The sequence below is a fragment of the Petaurus breviceps genome, unplaced genomic scaffold (assembly GCF_028583685.1).
Source record: "Petaurus breviceps papuanus isolate PSGF00001 unplaced genomic scaffold, PetGlider_PUasm1.0 80, whole genome shotgun sequence".
Taxonomy (NCBI): domain Eukaryota; kingdom Metazoa; phylum Chordata; class Mammalia; order Diprotodontia; family Petauridae; genus Petaurus; species Petaurus breviceps.
This window is the reverse complement of record NW_027186540.1, coordinates 4,272,332-4,295,186: the sequence shown is the minus strand read 5'-3', so window position 1 is coordinate 4,295,186 and position 22,855 is coordinate 4,272,332. Positions and strand designations below refer to the sequence as shown.

Below are 22,855 nucleotides of genomic sequence, written 5' to 3'. Positions count from 1 at the left end.
TTACTATCTTTGTTAGAGAAAAAATGCGTTATATTGATTTTTGCATGTTTATTCCATTTTTTCCTTATCTGTTGTCCTCCTTCCAATTTCATCCTTAAATGCCCTTAGGATGACTTTGGCTGTTTAAACAAGCTTTCTTTAAATTGGTGTCACCCTCCGTTGCTTTTTCCTGCTTTATGAGACAAGAGTATGCATACTTGTCCATTTTTTTAAAAGATTTTACAAGTATGTTTATATATTCTAAATTGGCATTGTCTTTGATGTTAAGTTACTATGGCAAGTAAGTGAGATGTTTGTTTGTTTGTTGAGGAGGGAAGGCAAGGCAACAGGGGTTAAGTGGCTTGCCCAAGGTCACATAGCTAGTTAAGTGTCAAGTATCTGAGGTTGGATTTGAACTCAGGTCCTCCTGACTTCAACATCAGTGCTCTATTCACTGTGCCACCTAGCTGATGTTCTTACTAGGGCAATTTCTGAACTCTTTTGGTCTCCTTGCTGTGGCAATTAGCTTAAACTGGTTAAACTTCTACATAAAATTGTGGGCAATGCTAATGTAATTTTTTATTGCTTATTTTCCATTTTTTGAATGGCAATTACTTGTTTAAATTACTCAGGAAGGAATAACTCAGTTTTAGTTGTATATCATATATTTTATCATATTTTTTATGGTTTTCTAAAAATTTTATATTTTTATCAGCAAAAATCCTCTTACACTCCCCTTTCCCACTGAAAAATAAAGAAAAACAAAACTCGGAGGCGGCTAAGTGGCACAGTGAAGTGTCGGTCCTGGAGTCAGGAGTACCTGAGTTCAAATCTGGCCTCAGATACTTAACACACACACACACATGAGCGCGCACACATACACACACACAAACTAGCCATGTGACCTTGGGCAAGTCACTTAACCTCAACTGCCCTCCAAAAAAAAAAAGAAAAACAAAACTCCTATTAGAAACATGTATAGTAAAGCAAAACTAATTTTCTCATTAGCCATATAAGAAAAAAAAAAAGCCTTGTTCTTCACTCTTGCATCTTTAACTCTCTTTCAAGAGGTAGGAAACATGTTTCATCATTACTTCCCTAGATTTTTGGTGGTCATTATAATTATCAGAGTTCCTAAGTCTTTCCAAGTTCTTTATCTTTAAATTATAGTCACTGTATAAATTGTTCTCAGTTCTTCTCACTTCATTTTATCAGGTTTCTCTGAAGCCATCCCTTTTATCACTTCTTGCAGCACAATAGTATTCCATCACATTTATATACTACAATTGGTCTGGTCATTCTCCAGTTAATAGGTAAAACCTCAGCTTCAAATTATTTGCCACTGAAAAGAGTTTTGCATCTTTTTGTACATTCTTATTTAAAGTGTTTCAATTATGACTAATCTCTCCATTAATCTATCCTCTCTCTAATTTCTCCTTCTCTACTCTCCCCATTTCTTTCTATTTCCCTATGGAGAAAATGTATTTCTGTACCCAACTTTGTATGTATTCTTTGCTTCTTTGACCAGTTTGGATGAAGGTAAGGTTGCTCAAGTGTCAGCCCCTTCTTGTATTCATCCTCTTCTTGTTCATATAGATTTCTACTCAAGCAGACTGATTATATGAGACAGATTTCTCTAACCTTCCTCTCCCTTTCCTCCACTAATGTATTCTTCTTCCTTTCCATTCTTCTTTTAAGATCAATATATAACAAAACCACTCCCATGCCTTCTGTCTAATAATCAGACTCACTCTATGAACCAGATGTCAGAGGGCTCACTTGTACCACCTCCTTATGTTAGAATATAAGTAGTTCATCCTGGCTTAGTCCATTATAATTGTTCATATTTACCTTCTTATGTTTCTCTTGACTGCTGTGTTTGCATATCAAAGTTTCTCTGAAGCTCCTGTCTTTTCATCTGATATGCTTGAAAGTCTTCTATTTCTTTAAAGATCCATATTCCTCTTGGTGGCAATACACTAAATTTTGTTGGTTAAGTTATTCTTGGCTAACGGCCTATATTCTTTGCCTTCCAGAGTACCATATTCTAAGCGCTTGGCTCCTGTATAGTGTTGGATGCTAAATTGTTTGTAATTCTGATTTTGGCTACTCAGTACTTGAATTTTTGCCTTCAGCTGCTTGCAGTGGTTTTTCTTTGACCCAGAAGCTCTGAATTATGGCTATAATATTCCTGGAAGTTTTCATGTGTGGGTTTCTTTCAGGTGGTGAACAGTGGATTCTTTCTATTTCCACTTTGCTCTCTAGTTCTAAGAGAGCTGAGCCTTTAAAGATTTCTTGAAACAGGATGAATAAGTTTTTTTTATACTCATAGCATTCAGGTGATTCTTATGATTCTTTTTTTGTATTACTTTTTTTTGTTTTTTTTTTAAATTAATTTGTTTATTTATTTTTAGTTTACAACATTCAGTTCTACAGTCCCTTGAGTTTCAAATTTTCTCCCCCTTTCTCCTTCCATGCCTTGCCCTCCTCCTCCTCCTGCCCCCCCATCATGGCAGCATGCTCTCGAATATAGGATCTACAAATATCATCACATTAATCATTAGTCAGGTTGTAAAGAAGGATTATAACCAATGGAATGATCAGTAGGAAAGAGGAAACAAAACAAGAAAAAGAAACAGAGGAAGTAGTTTGTTTCAATCTCCATTCAGATTCTGCAGCACTTTCTCTGGATATGGATATCTTTTTTGATCATGAGTCTTTTGGAGTTCTCTTATAACCTTACATTGCTGAGAGGAGCCTAGTCTATTGAAGTCAGTCGTCACATGTATGTTGTGTCTGTGATTGTGTATAGATTTCTCCTGGTTCTGCTCTTCTTGCTCTGCATCAGTTTATATAAGTCTGTCCAGGTTACTATGAAGTCTGCCTGATCCTCATCTCCTACAGCACAGTAGTATTCCACTACATTCACACGCTACAACTTGTTCAGTCATTCCCCAATCGATGGGCATCCCCTTGATTTCCAATTTTTTGCGACCACAAAAAGAGCTGCCATAAATATTTTTTTACATACTGGTCCTCTTCCCACCTCTCTGATCTCTCTAGGATATAATCCTAGAAGTGGCATTGCTGGGTCAAAGGGCATTTTGACTTATTTATTTATAGCCCTTTGGGCATAGTTCCACACTGCTCTCCAGAATGCTTGGCCAATTCACAACTCCACCAACAGTGCATCAAGTGTTCCAATTTTTTCACATCCTCTCCAGCATTTATCACCATCCTGTTTTGTTATCTTAGCCAATCTGACTGGTGAGATGTGGTACCTCAGAGTTGTTTCAATCTGCATCTCTCCAATCAACAGTGTTTCAGAGCACCTTTTCATATGCTTATAGATATCTTTAATTTCATATTCTGAGAACAGCCTGTTCACATCCCTTGACCATCTATCAACTTGAGAGTGGCTTGTATTCTTATAGATTTGACTCAATTCTTTGTATATTTTAGAAATGAGGGCTTTATCAGAGACACTGGTAGTAAAATTTTTTTCCCAATTTTCCACTTCCCTTGTAATCTTGTTTATATTGGCTTTATTTGTACAGAAACTTTTCAATTTAATGTAATCAAAATTATCCTTTTTGCATTTTATAATGCTCTCTAACTTTTGTTTCATCATAAAATCTTCCCCTCTCCATAGATGTGACAAGTAAACTATTCCTTCCTCTCCCAGACTGCTTACAGTATCACTGCTTATACCTAGACTGTGCACCCATTTCGACTTTATTTTGGTGTACAGTGTTAGCTATTGATCTATACCCAATTTCTGCCATAATATGTTCCGGTTTTCCCAGTAGTTTTTGTCAAATAGTGTATTCTTATCCCCAAAACTGGGGTCTTTTCCCCAATTGATAAATGGTCAAAGGATATGAACAGGCAGTTTTCAGAGAAAGAAATTAAAGCTATCTATAAGCACATGAAGAAATGCTCTAATTCACTATTGATTAGAGAAATGCAAATCAAAACAACTCTGAGGTACCACATCTCACCAGTCAGATTGGCTAAGATGACAAAACAGGAAAATGACAAATGCTGGAGAGGATGTGGGCAAACTGGAACACTAATGCATTGTTGGTAGAGTTGTGAACTGATCCAGCCTTTCTGGAGAGCAATCTGGAATTATGCCCAAAGGGCTATAAATTCTTTCATACCCTTTGATCCAGCAATACCACTCCTAGGGTTATATCCCAAAGAGATCACAGAAATGGGAAAAAGACCCATATGTACAAAAATGTTTATAGCAGCTCTTTTTGTTGTGGCAAAGAATTGGAAATTAAGGGGGTGCCCATCAATTGGGGAATGGCTGAACAAGTTGTGGTATATGCATGTTATGGAATACTATTGCGCTATAAGAAACGGGGAGCAGGCAGTCTTCATATTTACCTGGAGAGGCTTAAAAGAATTGATGCTGAGTGAGAAGAGTAGAACCAGGAGAAATTTGTACACAATTACAGACACAATTTGTACACAATTACAGACATGTGTGATGACCAACTTTGATAGACTGGACTCTTCTCAACAATGCAGGGATATAAGTCAATCCCAAAAGACGCATGATGGAGAGAAAAACGTGCATCCAGAGAAAGAACTAGAAAGAACTAAATTTATATCCAGATGGAAGCAAAATACCTGATCTTTTTCGTTCACTTATTTGATTTTATGTCCTCTTTACCATTTTTCATTCCAGCTGCTACAAGCCATCCTTATAACCTGACCATTGTATAATGTGAAAGTATTTACAGATCCTATACTTGATTATAAGCCGCCATGGGGGAGGGAGGGGGACAAAATGTGAAATTCAAGAAATTGTGGAATTGAATCCTGTAAACTAAAAGGAAACAAATTAATAAATTAAAGAATTAATTTTTTAAAAAAACCGGCGTCTTTGGGTTTATCAAACAGTAGATTACTATAGTCATTGGCTGCTGAGTCTTGTGTACCCAATCTATCCCACTGACCCACTACTCTACTCCCCAGCCAGTACCAAGTAGTTTTGATCACTGCTGCTTTATAATACAGATTAAAATCTGGTATGGCTAAGCTACCTTCCCTAGCATTTCTATTCATTAATTCCCTTGATCTCCTAGACCTTTTGTTCTTCCAAATGAATTTTACTATGAATTTTCTAGCTCTAGATAGTAATTTTTTTGGTAGATTGATTGGTATGGCACTAAAAACATAGTTTAATTAAGGTAAAATTGTCATTTTTATTATATTAGTTCGACCCAGCCACAAACAACTGATGTTTTTCCAATTAGATTTTCACTTTGTGTGAAAAGCATTTTTTAGTTGTGTTCATATAGGTCCTGGGTTTGTTTTGGCAGGTAGATTCCCAAATATTTTATAATGTCTACAGTAACTTTAAATGGGATTTCTCTTTCTATCTCTTGCTGTTGGATTTCATTACAGATATATAGGAATGCTGAGGACTTATGTGGGTTTATTTGAAATCCTTCAACTCTGCCAAATTTATTTATTGTCTCAAGTAGTTTTTTACTTGATTCTCTAGGATTCTCTAAGTATATCATATCATCTACAGAGTGATAGCTTAGTCTCTTCTTTGCCTAATTTGATTCTTTCAATTTCTTTTTCTTCTCTTACTGCTACTAACATTTCTAATACCAGATTGAATAAGAGGGGTGATAGTGGACATCCTTGTTTCACCCCTGATTTTATTGGAAATGCTTCTAGCTTATCCCCATTACATATAATACTTGCTGATGGTTTTGGATAGATGCTACTTATTATTTTAAAGAAGACTCCATTTATTCCCATACTTTCTAGTGTTTTTAATAGGAATTGGTGTTGTATTTTGTCAAAAGCCTTTTTTACATCTATTGAGATAATCATATGGTTTCTGTTAGTTTTGTTGTTGATGTGATCAATTACACTGATAGTTTTCCTGATAATGAACCACCCTTGCATTCCTGGAATAAATCCTACCTGATCAAAGTATATTATTCTCGTAATAAGTTGCTGTAGTTGCTAACATTTTATTTAGAATTTTTGGATCTATATTCATGAGGGAAATTGGTCTATATTTTTCTTTCTCTGTTTTGTCTCTTCCCGATTTAGGTATCAGTACCATATTTGTGTCATAAAAAGAATTTGGTAGGACTCCTCCAGTTTTTCTGAATAGTTTGTAAAATATTGGAATCAATTGTTCTTTAAATGTTTTGTAGAATTCATTAGTAAATCCATCTGGCCCTGGAGATTTTTTCCTAGGGAGTTCACTGATGGCTTGTTCAATTTCTTTTTCTGAGATGGGGTTATTTAAGTAGTTTACTTCCTCTTCAGTTAATCTGGGAAATTTATATTTTTGTAAACGTTCATCCATTTCACTAAGATTGTCATATTTATGTGCATACAACTAGGCAAAATAATTCCTAATTATTGTTTTGATTTCCTCTTCATTGGAGGTAGATTCACCTTTTTCATTTTTAATACTCATAATTTGGTTTTCTTTTTTTATCATATTGAAAGGTCTATCAATTTTATTGGTTTTTTCATAATACCAGATCTTAGTTTCATTTATGAATTCAACAGTTTTTTTAAATTCAATTTTGTTCATCTCTCCTTTGGTTTACATTATTTCTAATTTAGTATTTAATTGGGGATTTCCAGTTTGTTCTTTTTCTAGCTTTTTCAATTGCATGCCCAATTTACTGACCTCCATTTTCTCTATTTATGTATATATTCAGGGATAAAAAACTTCCCCTAAGAAGCACTTTTGCTGCATCCCACAAGTTTTGGTATGTTGTCTCATTATTGTCATTTTCTTGAATGAAGTTACTGATTGTTTCTATAATTTCTTGTTTAACCCACTCATTCTTTAGGATTAAGTTATTTAGTTTCCAAATAGTTTTTAGCCTATCCTTCCATGGCCCTTTATTATGTATAATTTTTATTGCACCATGATCTGAGAAGGATGCATTTAATATTTCTGCCTTTCTTCACTGAATTGTGAGATTTTTATGCCCTAGTACATGGTCAATTTTTGTGTATGTGCCATATACCACTGAGAAGGCATACTCCTTTCTATCCCCATTCAATTATCTCCAGAAGTCTACCATATCTATCTTCTCTAAGATTCTATTTACCTCCTTAACTTCTTTCATGTTTAAGGTTAGATTTATCAAGTTCAGAGAGGGGGAGATTGAAGTCCCCCACTAGTATAGTTTTGCTATCTATTTCTTCCTCTAACTCCCTTAACTTCTCCTTTAGGAATCTGGATGCCATACCACTTGGTGCATAAATGTTTAGTAATGATATTGCTTCATTTTCGATGGTGCCTTTTAGCAGGACATAGTTTCCTTCCTTATCTCTTTAAATTAGATCTATTTTTGCTTTTGTTTTGTCTGAAATAAGGATTGTGACCCCTGCTTTTTTGCTTTAGCTGAGGCATAGTATATTTTACTCCAGCCTTTGCCCTTTACGCTGTGTGTATCCCCATTTCAAATGTGTTTCTTGTAAACAGCATATTGTAGGATTGTGGGGTTTAATCCATTCTGCTATCTGCCTCTGTTTTATGGGAGAGTTCATCCCATTCACATTCACAGTATGATTACTATCTGTATCTTTCTCTCCATTCTATTCCCACCACTGTTTATGCTTTTATTTTTCCCCTTCTCCCTTTCCCTCCTTAAGAGTTTTTCTTTTGACCACTGCCTCCCTCAGTATTCCCTCCTTATCGGCCCCCCTCCCTTTTCCTACTCTTTCCCCTTACTACTTTTTCCCTCCCTTCTAACCACCCTGCCCCTTTTCTTAGCCCTTCCCCCTTCCTACTGCCTATAGGGTACATTAGATTTTTATATTTAATGTAGTATGTTATTTCTTCCTTGAACCAAAGTCAACAAGAATAGATCTCATGCAGTGCTCCTCTCCCTCCCCTCTTTTCCTCTACTATGTTAGGTTTTATGTCTTTTCTCGATAGATTCCTATACTTAACTGATTGTTATTCCCTCCTTACACTAGAACCAATGAGGGCGAAGCTCATATAATGTTCACCTCCCTCCCTTTTTTTCCTCTACTATAATGTTTTTATGCCTTTTTGTGTGGCATAATTTACTCTTTTCTGCTTCTTTCTTTCCTCTTCTTCCATTGCAGTCCCTATACACCCCTTAGTAAGGTTTTTCATCATCATTTTGTTTAATTTATACCCACACCCTCTATTTATCTATATCTCTTTTAAATGTTGCAATAAGTATAGAATTCTCAATATTAACAGGTATCAGCTTCCCATATGGGGATGTAAACAGTTTGCTCTTATTAAATAACAAGTTATGTGTGTGTGTGCACGCACCGTGTTTGTTTCTGTCTGTATGTTTTTTTCCCTATTTACCTTTCTATGTCTCTCTTAAGTCTTGTAACTAGAGATTGAATTTTCCATTGAGTTCTGGCTTTTTTATCAAGAAGGTCTGGAAGTCCCTTATATCACTGAATGACCATCTCCTTGCCTGAAAGATTATGTTCAGTTCTGCTGGATAACTGATCCTTGGTGTAATGTGAGCTCTTTTGCCTTGAGAAATATCATATTCCAGTCCCTCCGATCTTTCAATGTAGAAGCTGCCAGATCCTGTGTGATCCTCACTGTAGTTCCGCAATATCTGAATTGTTTCTTTCTGGCTGCTTGTAGTATTTTCTCCTTTACCTGACAGTTCTGGAATTTGGCTACAGCGTTTGGTGGCGTCTTCAATTTGGGATCTCTTTCAGGAGGGGTCTGGAGGATTCTTTCAATATTTACTTTACCCTCTGGTTCTAGGATCTCAGGGCAGTTTTCCTTGATGAGCTCTTAGAAGATGTTGTCTCTTGGAAGATGTTGTCTAGGCTCATTTTTTCATCATGATTTTCTGGCAGACCAATAATTCTCAAATTATCTCTCCTGGAACTTTTCCAGGTCAGTTATTTTTCCACTGACATATTTTACCTCTTTTTCTGATTTTTCATTCTTGATGTTTTTGAACAGGTTACCCATAAAGACGGTTAGGGTTGCTCTGGAGACCCCAAAATACCAACATGCCATGTCCTGCCGAATGAATTTGACTCAAGTCTTCTCTCAGCCAAAGAAAAGTAAAGTTTATTAAAAGTTCGCTTGCATTAGATACAGAGTAAACCTGTGCTAGGTCATTCTATGGCGCTCTCACTATTCTATGATGCTCTCCCTATTCTATGGCACTCTCACCATTCTATGGCGCTCTCACAAACATGGAGACAAGATGGAGTCTTATATACATAAGGTTGTGGGAAGAATCTAGGGGTGGTATAGAGGAGGAGTTTGGGGAGGGTCTTCAGGAGGAGTTAATGAGGTCAATGAGTGATTGAGGGTGGGAAGTTGCTGGAGGCTACCTTCAGACTACAGACAAAGTGAACTAGGCCAGTTCAAGGGTGGATTGACATTTTGATAGGCTTAAGGGTGGGAAGTCTAGTAACAGAGGAATGCCAAACAGAGGTTTGGGCCCACAATGTAAGGCTTATTGCCTCATGAAAATGCCTCATCAAATGAGAGGATTTAATCAGAGTTCAAGAGGGTTTCCTAGAGCCTGTATCTCAAGGACTCAAGGAGAGCTAGAGGGGGCTCCCAGAGCCCATACCTAATCATTTTGACTGATTTTTGGAGTTATTAGCTTCAATTTGGTTAATTTAATTTTTAGTGAATTATTTTCCTCAGTTTTTGAAGTTCCTTTTCCATATGTTCAGACTTCATTTTTAGTTCACACATTTTTCTTTTTAAGAAGCTGCTTTCTTCATTGAAATGTTTTTCTATTTTTGCAATTTTGATTTTAAAAGAATTAGTCCTTTTATCTTCTACCTCTCTAATTTGGTTTTCAAAGTCCTTCTTGAGCTCTTCTAAAGATGCTTTCTGGGCTTGAGACCTGTTCATATTCCATGTTGAGGCTTCAGCTGTGGGTGTGAAGTCAATACTGTCTCCTTCTGAATTTGTTCCCCCCCCCCCCCAATAATCTAGGATTATAGAGTCTTTGTTTTTTCAATCTGTTTTTTGCCCATTATGAGGCAGGGCCTTAGACATGCCCTTCCTCTAGAACTCCCAAGCCTTTACTATTTAAACTTTTGCTCTGGGGCAATAATTTCTGTGTTTATAGACTTAGAAGTGGGAACAGCCAGGGTTCACTCTGCCATCCTGGTCCCTGGAAGTTCAGATAGGTGCTTTTTAAATTTCCAGGTTGTGAATTGATAGTCCCAGGAGTAGATGCTGCCAAGTGCTGTGGGCCCTGCATTTGTCTCTTACCCAGCTCCAACATATCCCAGCCCTGCAGTGATAGGCCTGGGAATGGCCCTTGTGGTTGGTGGATCAATTTGCCACCGTGTCATCTGGGCCTCTGTGCTGATTCTTATGATTCTTAATTTATTTTCTCAACCTATTTTCTAGGTCAGCAGTTTTTCTTAAAATATAACTTACATATTCTTCAATTTTTTTTCACTCTTTTGACTTCATTTTACTTCTTCTTCTTGTCTTATGGAGTCATTAGCTCCTATTTGGTTCATTCTAATTTTTAAGTTATGAGTTGCTTAGGCAAGATTTTGTACCTCTTACTAATTCACTTTTCAATTCCTTTTTCCATAGCTTTTATTTCTTTTCCAATTATTTTCTTTAGTGCATTTTTAAACTCTTGTTCATCTCTTAGATTTTGTGCCCAAACTGTTTATTTTTTTTTCCTTTTTGAGACTTTGTAGATGTTTTGGAGTCATACTCTTCTTCCTGGCTTTTGTCTTAAGCATCCTGTCACCATAATAGCTTTTTATAAAGATACTTCGTTCTTTTTACTTATTCTTCCAGCCTACTTCCTGACTTCAGATTTTACTATTATTTTTTTTTTCAGGGTCAAGCTCTGCACATTTCTAGGGTAGCAATAGGGATGCTGGCCTTACTGCTCTTTTTGTGAGGTATTGAGAGTTGTGTTATGTCAGGATCAAAGGGACAGCTCAGCATTGGGACCCACAAACTTTCAGTGCTCACATTCGATCCAGGGCCAACTACCCCCCCACCCCCACCCCCAGGGCAAGCTCTCAACATTTCTGACCTGAGTTTTGGTTTCTGAGCATCAAGCCTATTTGGAGTTCTAATAGAATGTTGCTGGATTCAGCCACTACAGCCCAGTAGGAAAGTTCCACTGGCTCAGAAAACCTGCCCTGATTATTTCACTGAAGACTGCAGACTGGCCTGGAAGCTAGAACTGAGAGCCTGCCCTGCCTGCTACTTGCCTCAGAACTTGGTCCTCTTCAGGTAACCAACCTAGGGCCTGCAACTATTCCTTAGCCTAGAATACCACCCCTAGGCCCTGCCCTTACAGGGAAATCTGCCCTGGATCTATGACCCAAAAATGGATCATGAGTGAAAGACCTGACAGTTGGCACCAATTTCTGCACCATGCACAAGTAAAAGCTGCTCTGTGCTGGATACGAACCCCCTCTTGCCCTAGTAAAGCCTTTCACAATGTTAGAATACTACTCATCCAGTCTCTAATCAAATTCCCTTCCCTGCGTCCACAGACTTCCCTAATGTCTATCTCCCTATATCAACATGGGCTAGAAAAAAGATTCAATGTGATTTTTTTTCTCGGATTTTGCAATTAGGATTTAGTCAGCATTTGGAGATGTGTTTGGAAGTCTTCTGTGTCTAGGGGGATGGGGCAGGGGTGGTAGTTGTACCTCTTCTTACTATTCCACCATCTTTGCTCTGTCTTTTTTTCTTCTTGTTTATACTCATTCAGATTCTAGATCTAACAAGTCAATGGTCTAACTATAAACCATATAAACTATAAACAAGAAGGTGGCTGAAGGATAACTCCCATGTCAATAACAATTCTTTTCTTGTTGGTTAAAATGCAGCCTATTTTATCTTCTATAATTGTTATGTGGTGCTCATCATGTTCTATCTAGCACCTATCAACTCTTTTCTCAAAAAAAGTATTCATGATATTAAGGTGTGAGTATTCAGTATAATCTATAAGAAAGACTGATTCAGGAAGAAGAAATAAAACTGATCAAAATCTTGTACATTACACTGAAAATAAAATATGTCTTTTAAAAATTGTTACATTTTTAAATGTGCTTTGGAGAATACTCATTCTGATTTTAATGCATTAGATAATGTAGAATAATAATAAATAATATATTCAAAGAACAAATAAGTTGCCTAATTTTGAAATACAAAAAATATCAGGTCACAGAAGTTCCTATGTATCAATAACTTACATGTTAAAACATTAAAAGTAAAAACCTGAATTACCATATAAACAGCATTTCCAAAGTTCTTGATATATAGTTGAATAACAAAAATCCTTAAAGCCAAGATTATAAATCTTATAGTTGGTGCAGTGATACAGCACTGGGCCTGATGTCAGGGAGACCTGAGTTTAAATCCAGGTTCAGACACTTATTAGCTATGTGAATGTGGGCAAGTCACTTAACTTCAGTCTGCCTCAGTTTCCTCATTTGTGAAATGGGGATAAAAATAGCACCTCCCTCCCAGGGTTACTGTGAGGTATAAATGAGATAATATTTTTAAAACACAACACAGTGCCTGGGACATAGTAGATGTCATATAAATGCTAGTTATCATTATTATTATTAAAGTTGTTATTATTTCAGTTCTGATGTCCCAACAAATGCTGTCACATTTCTGACCGAGCTTCAGAATAAAACATGCTAGCAAAATCTCAACTCAACAATAAATTAAAACCTGGAAGATGAATGAGGAAATTAGTAAAAAATAAAAAGTAGCTTTAATCATCAGAGGCTACACTGATTTAAAAGCCTTTACCATTTAAAAGTTGTTTAATGGCCCAGCAAATGATACAGTTCTGAATCATAGGCCTTACTTGCCCAATCCAATAAGAAGACATGCTAATATGAAAACTTTTACCAGTTAAAACAAAAAGCTTTGCTCAAGAAGCTGAAGTTATTGGTATAATTAGTATCTATAAAATACTAGTAAACCTGTAAATTATTGGTATCTATATTTTACTAGTGTATTCATTTGATCAAATTCTTTTATCATGATCACAGAAGGAAGATGTAGGATGATAAATCTGAGGTGTCTCATTGATACAGACACACTGTTTTATACAAGTGAGTAGGATAACACAACTGTTAGACAAGCAGATGCTAACAACCATATTCCTTAATGACAGTGCTAGAAGAAACTAAAGAACGCATGAATGAGTAGAGTTCTAGGTCCTCATCTCTTAAAAAAGAAAGGCATGAAATTTTACTTTTCATGTAAGAATAAATAACATTACTTACATATCTAAGTCTAGACTGGTCAAACCACCTTGACAAATTCAACTCAACAAACATTTCAGTATTTACTAAGTACCAGACACTGGTGTATCAAAAAATAGGAAGGCTTTCCTTACCTCATATTCCATACAAGGGTCTGGGGAATCATCAGTACAGTGAATAAACCTTTAAAAGAAAAGTATTTCTACTTTATTTTACTTGCTGCCACTTCACATAAACTGACATACTAAATTTATAATTTAAGAGATTAATATTTTGTTGAAATAGTAATAAAATTTAATCAGAAATCTGACTGGACACAGGGATATAACAAAAAAAGTTTACCATTCTATATATAAAGCACAATTTTAAAAAATGCAACCATTTATTTATATATGTTTTATTATATCAATTATATTAGGATTTTCTTCATGAGGGAACCTTACTCATTTAGTAATAATTGTAGTGAGCTTAAGAAGATGGTATTTATGATGATAGTACACAGCAAATCAAAGAATCTTAAGATTTGGAAGGAACTGATAGGTCATACAATATAAGTTCATATAGGAATGATCTCTTTAATACCTACAAAATATAGCCATTTAATCTCTGCCCAAACAAATTCTGAGTAATTCAAACCTTACTATGTGACAACACACTGTGTTCCATTTTAGGATGGGGTAATTCTTAGAAGCATCTTACTTTCTAGAAGCATAATGACCTCCACCAAGACCTAGGTGCTTCAGTGGCCTATAACCTCATGAGTGAACAGTGTGATGTGCCAACCAAAAAAACTGATATGATGTGGGGCTATAAGAGAAAAAAAGCTTCCAGAAAGAGGAAGCTGAAATCTCTCACCTCATCTGGAGTACTGTGTTTAGTTCTGGATGTGACAGCTTAAAAAGGAAACTGACAAAAACTAGAGTGTTCAAAGGAAGGCAGCCAGGACAGTAAAGCCTTGAATCTGTAGCATATGAAGATGAGGTGAAGGAAGTGGACAGGAGAGGTCAGCACAGAGAAAAGAAGGTTCAAGAGGAAAATGACAGCTGTCTTCAAGTATCTGAAAGGTTGATGTGTGGAAGGAGGATTTTCCTCATTCTTAGCCCCAGAGGGCAGAAAAGCAAATGGTAGTTCTCATCAGGTAAATTTAGGCTTGCTGTGTCAGGAAAAACTTACTAATAGTTATGGAGTGGCTGCCGCCCAATAAGGGCTTAATAAATGTTTAATTACTATATAAAAGTGCAAAGGGCTTCCTCAAGAAGTAGTAGGTTACTCCTCCTTAAAGGTCTTCAAGCAGACCTTCAAGTGGTCATTTGTGAGGCATGTCACAATAGACATTCCTTTAACATATGGGTTAAACTAAAGGTTTGCTGAGGTCCCTTCCAACTCTCAAATTCTACAATTCTGTGATTTTACTGGGCTGAAGTATACTTCCCTATTACTTCCAAGCATTAGTTGGTTCTAACTTCCAGAGCTGCAAAAAAAAAAAAATTCATATCTTTCTCATGCAGTTATTATATAACTATAAAATGAAGGGGTTGGATTAATGATGCTTAAGGTCCCTTTCAGTCCTAAAGCTATGGTTCTATGAGCCTCAAAAGAGCAACCAATACTGGAGTGGAAATCACTGGTCATCTCTCTCTTAAAATTAGAATTTAAATTATGGAAAAGAAAGAAAATCTACACTGAAAAAGAAGACAGAATGGATGATCTATTATATCATAGGCTTGTAGAATCACAATCAGCAAAGTGGTATAGTGGATAGAGTTCTGGGTATGGAGTCAGGAAGACCTCGGTTCAAATACTGCCTGAAGACACTTACTAGCTGCATAATCCTAGGAAATTCTCTTAAGTTCTGTCTGACTCAGTTTTCTCATCTGTCAAAATGGGACTAATAGTAGCACCTACTTGCCAGGGTTACTGTTGTAAGGATCAAACAAAATGAAATGTAAAGTACTTTGCAAAACCTTAAGGCAATATGTAAATGCTAGCTATTGTTATCACTATTATCATAATTATTATCATTATTATAATTAGTGAAAGCTGGAAGGTACCTTGAAAAGTCATCTACTCCAATCCCTTCATTTTGTTAATAAGGAAAGTACCTACCAGAGAAGTTAAGTTACCCAACCAAGGTCACACAGTAGCGATATCTATTCCTTTTGCTTTTATGTCCATTTGAACAAAGAATAATGCAAAAACCTATTACAAGTTAGAAAACCCCAAATCATCATAACAACTTAAGGTTACAAAGGCTTATATAAATTAATTTAAAACTAAAAACAGCAGCACAAAAATAACATCTTTCACAATGTTTTGCTAACACTATCACTACTGAGTGATGATCACATTGAAAAGTTTAAATACCTCAGTTATTTAGAGAGCTTATCAGTAGGCATGAAGTACTTACCATTTTTTTTTTATTTGATCCTATCACTATGAAACTTGGGTAATTAATTGTTAGTGGTTTCCCAAAGATCTAATGCAAAATGTGTTGAAGGTGCAGATTTATAAGCTTTCCCTACAAACTTGGAAAATTACACTTAATATTTTTAGTATAACTGCTTTAAAAAAATGTTCATCCATCTAAGCAATTTAGGCACTCCCTGGCAGAGTGGGAAATTATTTCCTTGTAATTCCTGGGGGGAAAGCTTCCTACCTAAATGTTTCCCTCTGGTACCATCAAGGCTTGGTCTGGTAAAGCAGAATTAATCAGCAAGTATTCAATAAATTCCTACTTTGTGCCAAGGTACCATGGAGAAGCAGACTGAAAGCTAGCTTTAAAGTCCAGAAGAAATGGGCTCAAGTCCTGCCTCTGACACCTACTGGCCATGTGAACCTGAGCAAGAAAGGTAACCTTTCAATGCTCTAAGCCATTTTCTAAGTGCAGATGCTAGAATTTCCCATGCCAATGAAATCAGAGATCCAGTCCCTACCTATCCCTACTATGTGTAGGCACTGTGCTAGCCATCCTTGCCCTCAAGGAGCTTACTTACATTGTATTGGCTAGACAAATAGATACAAAGCATCTGTGGAAAACACTCAGGGTGAGGAGGAAATGTTTCACGTAAAAGTAGCCAAGGGAACTAAGTCTTGAAGGAAACTAGGGATTCTAAGCAACAGATGTGAGGAGGGGGCACATTTCAGCTATGGAAGAGAAGTACTGCAAAGCCCTAGAGATAGAAGATGAACTGTTATATATGATAAACAGCAAGAAGATCAGTAAAGAGTATGTGAAAAAGTATAATGTGTAATGAGGCTGAAAAGGACTTTAAATACCAACTGAAGTAAATGACAATAGAAATTACAGGTTAATTAACCTCAAATTTTCAACTGTAAACAAAACTTCATGGTTTCCACAAGTCATACGTTTCCAACAGACCATTTTGGAGTGCACAGGTTATTAGTGGTAGAAAAATCCAAGGGGAATAAAACCATATATGCAACAGAACTTTTTTTTTAAAGGGCAATTGGGGTTAAGTGACTTGCCCAAGGTCACATGGCTAGTTTTTGTGTTAAGTATCTGAGGCCAGATACAAACCCAGGTCCTCCTGACTCCAGGGCCGGTGCCCTATTCACCGTGCCACCTAGCCACCCCATCAACAGGATTTTCATAAAGATGCTACCAAAATGGTCTTTCTGGTTCATCAAAAGAAAAATATGATTTCTTAACACTGTTTGTGCTAACAACCTTGTATTTTAGTGGGTAGATGTTATTTAATTCTGTTCATATTTTGTTCACAAAAAAGAATGCCTGCCACACTTTACAATGCTTCTAACATAAGATACATGAAAGATATAATAGACCAACTTGTAAATTACAGGTAAGAAAACTGTATTATTTACTGAATATAAAAACACTGGTATAAGATTTTTTAAAATGCAATGACAATGGACCAAAAAAAACAATAAATCTATGCTCAACTTTTACTACACAATGGTGCTCAGCTTAAGGGGAAATGAACAAAATAGGAAGGGTTAAATTTCTACTCCTATAAACTAAGATCGCAAAATTCAGCTTTAGTCTTGAAAAAGCAAGGAAAAACTTTAAATATAAATAGCAAGAAAGTCTCAAAAGCACATGATAAAAAGAATTTGAGCAGCCATCCCTGACACTTGTTATGTGATATCTCTGCAAGCAGCATTTGCAGCAAATGATCTATTTCTCCATAATGGCCTTGATGAGCCATATTGGCCCCCAGAAAAGCTAGTATTATAACTGCCCCACATCAAAAAACAATTAAGTGAGGGCGACTAGGTGGCGCAGTGAATAGAGCACTGGCCCTGGAGTCAGGAGGATCTGAGTTCAAATCTGATCTCATACACTTAACACAAAACTAGCTGTGTGACCTTGGGCAAGTCACTTAACCCCAATTGCCCTACTTTCCCCCCTCAAAAAAAAAAAAGAATATAATTAAGTAGATAACCAATGGGAAATGAGGAAAGATCAATATTCTTTCCAAAAAATAAAGTTTTTAATTTCATTTGAAGACTTCTGCCAACTTTGACACACAAGTATAAATAATAACAAATATTTAATAGATATTCATATTATCATTAGATAACAAGTTCCCTACTAAAATAAACAATTTAAGAGCAGGAAATGAGAAATATTGAAGAAATCTCCAGAGCCTAGCAATAATGACTTAAAACTACTTGATATTTAATAAATGCACGTTGAATTGATTGTAGATTTGGAAAAAGGCCAGCATTGTTTCCAAATAAGAAATGGCTTAAACCTATTTGGTAGCTTTAAGCAAATAATCTGTATAAGATCCACTAGTTTTAAAAGTCTAGAAAAACCTTTTTCCCAAATTATAAACTCAAGGTTCTTGGCAAGATAAATGTATTTAATCTAGCCTGTTATTAACACTCCAAAAAAATAACAAAACTATGATTAGATGTTACATAATATATAGAGTGAAAGCAAATGGGAAAAGGATCTTCAGATACAAATAAAGCAAACCTACAATACAATGCTTATGAAGGAATATGAAGCTTATACTACTTAATTCATTTAAAAACAGGACAAAAAATTGTGGGAGGTGGGAGGATAGTCTGTTTTCAATAAAAAAAACAACAACAAAGGACAACTTTGATGACAGCTTCTATGAAAAACTGTAAGCAAATGCTTTCCTGAATACATTACAAATTACCCAATAAACTAGAACTTAGGGAAACAATATTAATTTGTTCAAGATTTGTTGGCAACAAGGCTTTGGCCAAAAGCAGAAAAGAGGTACACATTATCAGTTGATACTTATTAAGTACAAGGCACTCAAATCTTTTTCTCCTTTCTTTCATTTCTACTTGGCTGACTTCCCCAAAATGTTCTCTCAACTTAAGGGAGTCTAAGCCTTGTGGTTACCTTGTGACTTCATTAGCAGGCATTAATGATTTATTGATTATTATAATAACTATAAGCCTCCTCCCCAAACAACTGTGTTTGATTCCCAAAGACTCCTAAGTGCTTTTCAAGAAGATATCTGATTCATACATGCAAAGTAAAATAGAATAAAATAAACATCAAAATATTGCTAGGATCCAGTTACATTGAAAACACTAACAATATTCTGTGGGTAGATATTCTGTGATGAGAAATTTTCTTACCACATAAAACAATTTTTTAATATGTAGCATTTCAGTCTTTCCTTAAAGAGCAGAAGTAAGAATTGCAAACAGTAGTCAATCAAGTGGAATCACATCTAGAACCTGGGCTCCCACATTCAATGTCAGAATCCCACTTTTTAAATTATGTAAATTATTCAATTCTTCAATTCTGTTCTCTTCAGCTCTATTACTAAAGTAGTACTCAACTACATGACTGCCTACTTTATATTTATGAAATATTTTAAAGATGAAAAATGTTAACTCATCACAGTTAAGCAACTTTTACCCGATTAATGCAGAGGATGATCTTGGTTAGCATGTCATAACAAAGCATATCCTTACTACCTAATTAACAGCAAATAATGGAATTTTGTGTACTAAAATCATCAACTGTTAGGTCCATTACTGATCATTTTTAATAAGTACATATTTTCACAGTAACATACCTTAATGGAAATTAAGCTAATTATTTATCAGTGAGCTTCTTGACCTGTTTTATAGCTGGTTTAAAAATGCAGTTAAAATATAGTTTTTATTATCCTTTACAAGGCATAATGAGCACTGAAAAAAGTGTGAAACAAATAGATTACACTTTAAGAAAAACCTCTGAAAATCATTCCCCTCAGGAACACTACTGAAATATGCTGCTATGCATATGTATTCATTAAATTTTGTAACACGAATTTAAAACAAATTTTGCTTACTAGATTCAAAGTATTGAACATATCACTGTTAATATCTTATATTGTGAGAAATTTCTGCTATTTAAAAAAGTTAGTAGCAGACTATAACTAGGTAGCTAGCTTTGCAAAACAAGAGCTAAGCAAAATTTTTCTCATGTTTTCTAGTATGATCTCAGAGACTCAAGATTAGGCTCCTATTTAAGATTTTCTCAACATTAATGCTACCCCAAGATAAATAATCTATGGAAAACATCTATTCACATAAAGGAGAGGAAGGTTGAAAAAACTTATAGGGAATTTGGGGTTCAAAGCTTCTAAAAAATCTGCTCTGGCTGCTGGGTATGAATAACTGGAAAACAAAATGAAAGTTTCTATAAGACTCTGCTTCTTTGGCTTCTCAATAATGATGAGAGGAACAAACAGAGAGGAAACTGTCAAAGACATCTCTGGGAAATGAGTTAAAATTTGAGTATAAGGACACAATTTTTCAGAGGTAAAATATGCAAGCTTCCACTAAAAAGAAGTGAAGCACAAAGATTAGGATGTCGTGTAAATCTCATCATAAATTTCACTAGTATATACTAAAGATGGAAGAATTTCTTTTAGGTAACTGTCAAAAATCAATGGCCAATAACATGTTGTTCTCCAAGCTATTTTCCTGCTGGATTTATGATTAATAATTTTTCAAGACAATTTTAAGAAAAAAATATATGAGGAAAAAAGCTAAGACATCAACTGACTACAACTGACTTTAAAAGAGAGAGGTATTTCTCTGAATTTACAATTTTCTCAACAACTAATGGATCCATTCTCACCAATAAGCATTCTTATTTACATGTCACAGGGATATCGAATTTTTGTTTGTCTGGGTCTTACATTTAATCAAAAAATAATAATTAATGAGTGAAGCCTTATGACTTAGCTCTTATAATCATTTTAGGCTGTTTAATTATGTCCATCAAAATAATTCAATCATGAAAACAAAGCACAGATTAATTATATTTAGTGCATCATATTTTCTTTACCTACTACTTTTCCATGACCCTTCTTTGGAACTTCCTTCTTTGCATAAGAAATTGTTTCTTCAATGCTGAGAAAGAGCATAATGAGAATACTACCTAATTAGAACACTAATGCATTGTTGGTGGAATTGTGAACTGAATCAACCATGCTGGAGAACAATTTGGATCTAGGCCTAAAGGGCAATAAAATTGTGCATACCCTTTGATCTAGCAATACCACTAGGTCTGTATCCCAGAGAGAAAAAAGGAAAAAGGACCCACATGTACAAAAATATTTATAACAACTCTTTTTGTGGTAGTCAAGAACTGGAAATTGTGGGGATGACCATCAATTGGGGAATGGCTGAAAAAGTTGTGGTATATGAATGTAATGGAATACTATTTTGCTATAAGTAATGAACAGGCAGATTTGAAAAAACCTAGAAAGATATACATGAACTGATGCTGAGTGGAGTGAGCAGACATTGTATATAGTAATAGCAACACTGTACAACAATCGACTTTGTTAGACTTAGCTCTTCTGAGTAATATAATGATCCAAGACAACTCCATAAGACTCATGATGGAAAATGCTAACCACATCCAGAGAAAGAACTATGGAATCTGAACGCAGATTAAAGCATACTGTTTTCACTTTTTTTATTTTTTGTTTTTTCTTTCTCATGGTTTTTCCCTTTTGTTCTGATTCTTCTTTCACAACATGGCTAACATGGAAATATGTTTAACATGATTGTACATGTATAACCTATATCATAGTTTGCTGTCATGGGAAAGGTAGATGGAAGACAGGGAGGGAGAAAAATTTGGAATTCAAAATCTTATATAGAGGTAGAGTCAATATAGTGGCATAAAAGCAGGAAAACTCTGTATGCCCCTTCCAAAACCACCTCAAATACCTATAAAAATGACTCTAAATAAACTTTAGAGCTACAGAACCCACAAAGTGACAGAGAGAAACAAACCTCCCACTGAAGACAGCCCGGCAGGCCAACAGAAAGGAACTATCACAGCACACTGGGAGCCAAGCCCAGCCCCTGTGAGTCCAAGGTTTTAGTCCCAGGGTGGTCATGACCAGCTGTGGCTAGAGGGACATCAGGAGAGTGGATCACCAGCAGCTGTGGTGGTTTCCAGAATTATCAACCCATAAATGCCAAAGACAAAAGTGAGAGGTCAGTGGACTTTGGAAACAGGGGGTACAGGAGTATGGTCAGGCCTCTGCCCACCCCGGAGGGAGAAGCAGCTGAGGAGTGGTAGCGTGCCTGCTTCAGAGCTCCTGGCCTGCAGATTGTAGGGGGACCAAGCAACCAGTCTGAGGGGTAATTGCTTTTGCTTTAACCTGCTTGGACCTGGATTGCTGTCTAGGGTGGAGGTCCTACGGTACGTGACCAGTGTGCCAGAGCCAGTGGAGGCTTCAGAGAGGGCACCCAACTAATAGTTCCAGCAGCTGAGAAAACCCCAGCAGTTAGGGACAAAGCTCTCCTCTCTGGAAGCAGAGTTCTGCTGCAAAGCAAGCACAGCAATCCGACTTTGGTCTCCTTTTTGGGGGAAAAAAAGGATCAAAGCATGGAATAGGAGAAAGACAACGAAGTCAGAACTCCTGCACCAAAAGCTTCCAAGAAAAATATGAACTGGTTACAGGCCATAAAGGACCTTAAGAAGGATTTTGAAAACCAAATAAGAGAAGTGGAGGAAAAATTGGGAAGAGAAATGAAAATGATGCAAGAAAATCATGAAAAGAGAGTCAACAACCTGACTGAAGAAAATAACACCTTAAAAAATAGACTAACTCAAATAGCAAAAGAGGCTCAAAAAGCCAATGAGTAGAAGAATGCCTTAAAAAGCCAAATTTGCCAGATGGAAAAAGAATCTCAAAAACTCACTCTCACTGAAGAGAATCATTCCTTCAGAATTAGATTGGAGCAAAGGGAAGCTAGTGACTTGATGAGAAATCAAGATACTATTAAACAGATCCAAACAAATGAAAAAATAGAAGGCAATGTGAAATATCTCATGGGAAAACCACTGACCTGGAAAATAGATCCAGGAAAGATAATTTAAAAATTATTGGACTACTTGAAAGCCATGAACAAAAAAAGAACCCAGAAATCGTCCTTCAAGAAATTCTCAAGGAAAACTGCCCTGATGTTTTAGAATCAAAGGGAAAAATAGAGGTTGAAACAATCTACCAATCACCTCCTGAAAAAGATCTCAAAAAGAAAACTCCTAGGAATATTATAGCCAGGTTCTGGAATTCCCAGATCGAGGAGAAAATATTACAAGCAGCCAAGAAGAAACAATTTAAATATTGTG

The 22,855-nt window shown here is 36.0% G+C and overlaps 1 protein-coding gene across 2 annotated transcripts in view; it reads right to left on the bottom strand.

The window, feature by feature from the left end:
- Positions 1–22,855, bottom strand: part of LOC138175989 (translation initiation factor eIF2 assembly protein) — a 115,228-nt gene that overhangs the window by 41,071 nt on the left and 51,302 nt on the right. For both annotated transcript variants that reach the window (XM_069106655.1, XM_069106656.1), the window contains one exon: positions 13,368–13,416. In XM_069106655.1, coding sequence (XP_068962756.1) covers positions 13,368–13,416 — 49 coding nt within the window. The remainder of the gene's footprint in view (positions 1–13,367; positions 13,417–22,855) is intronic.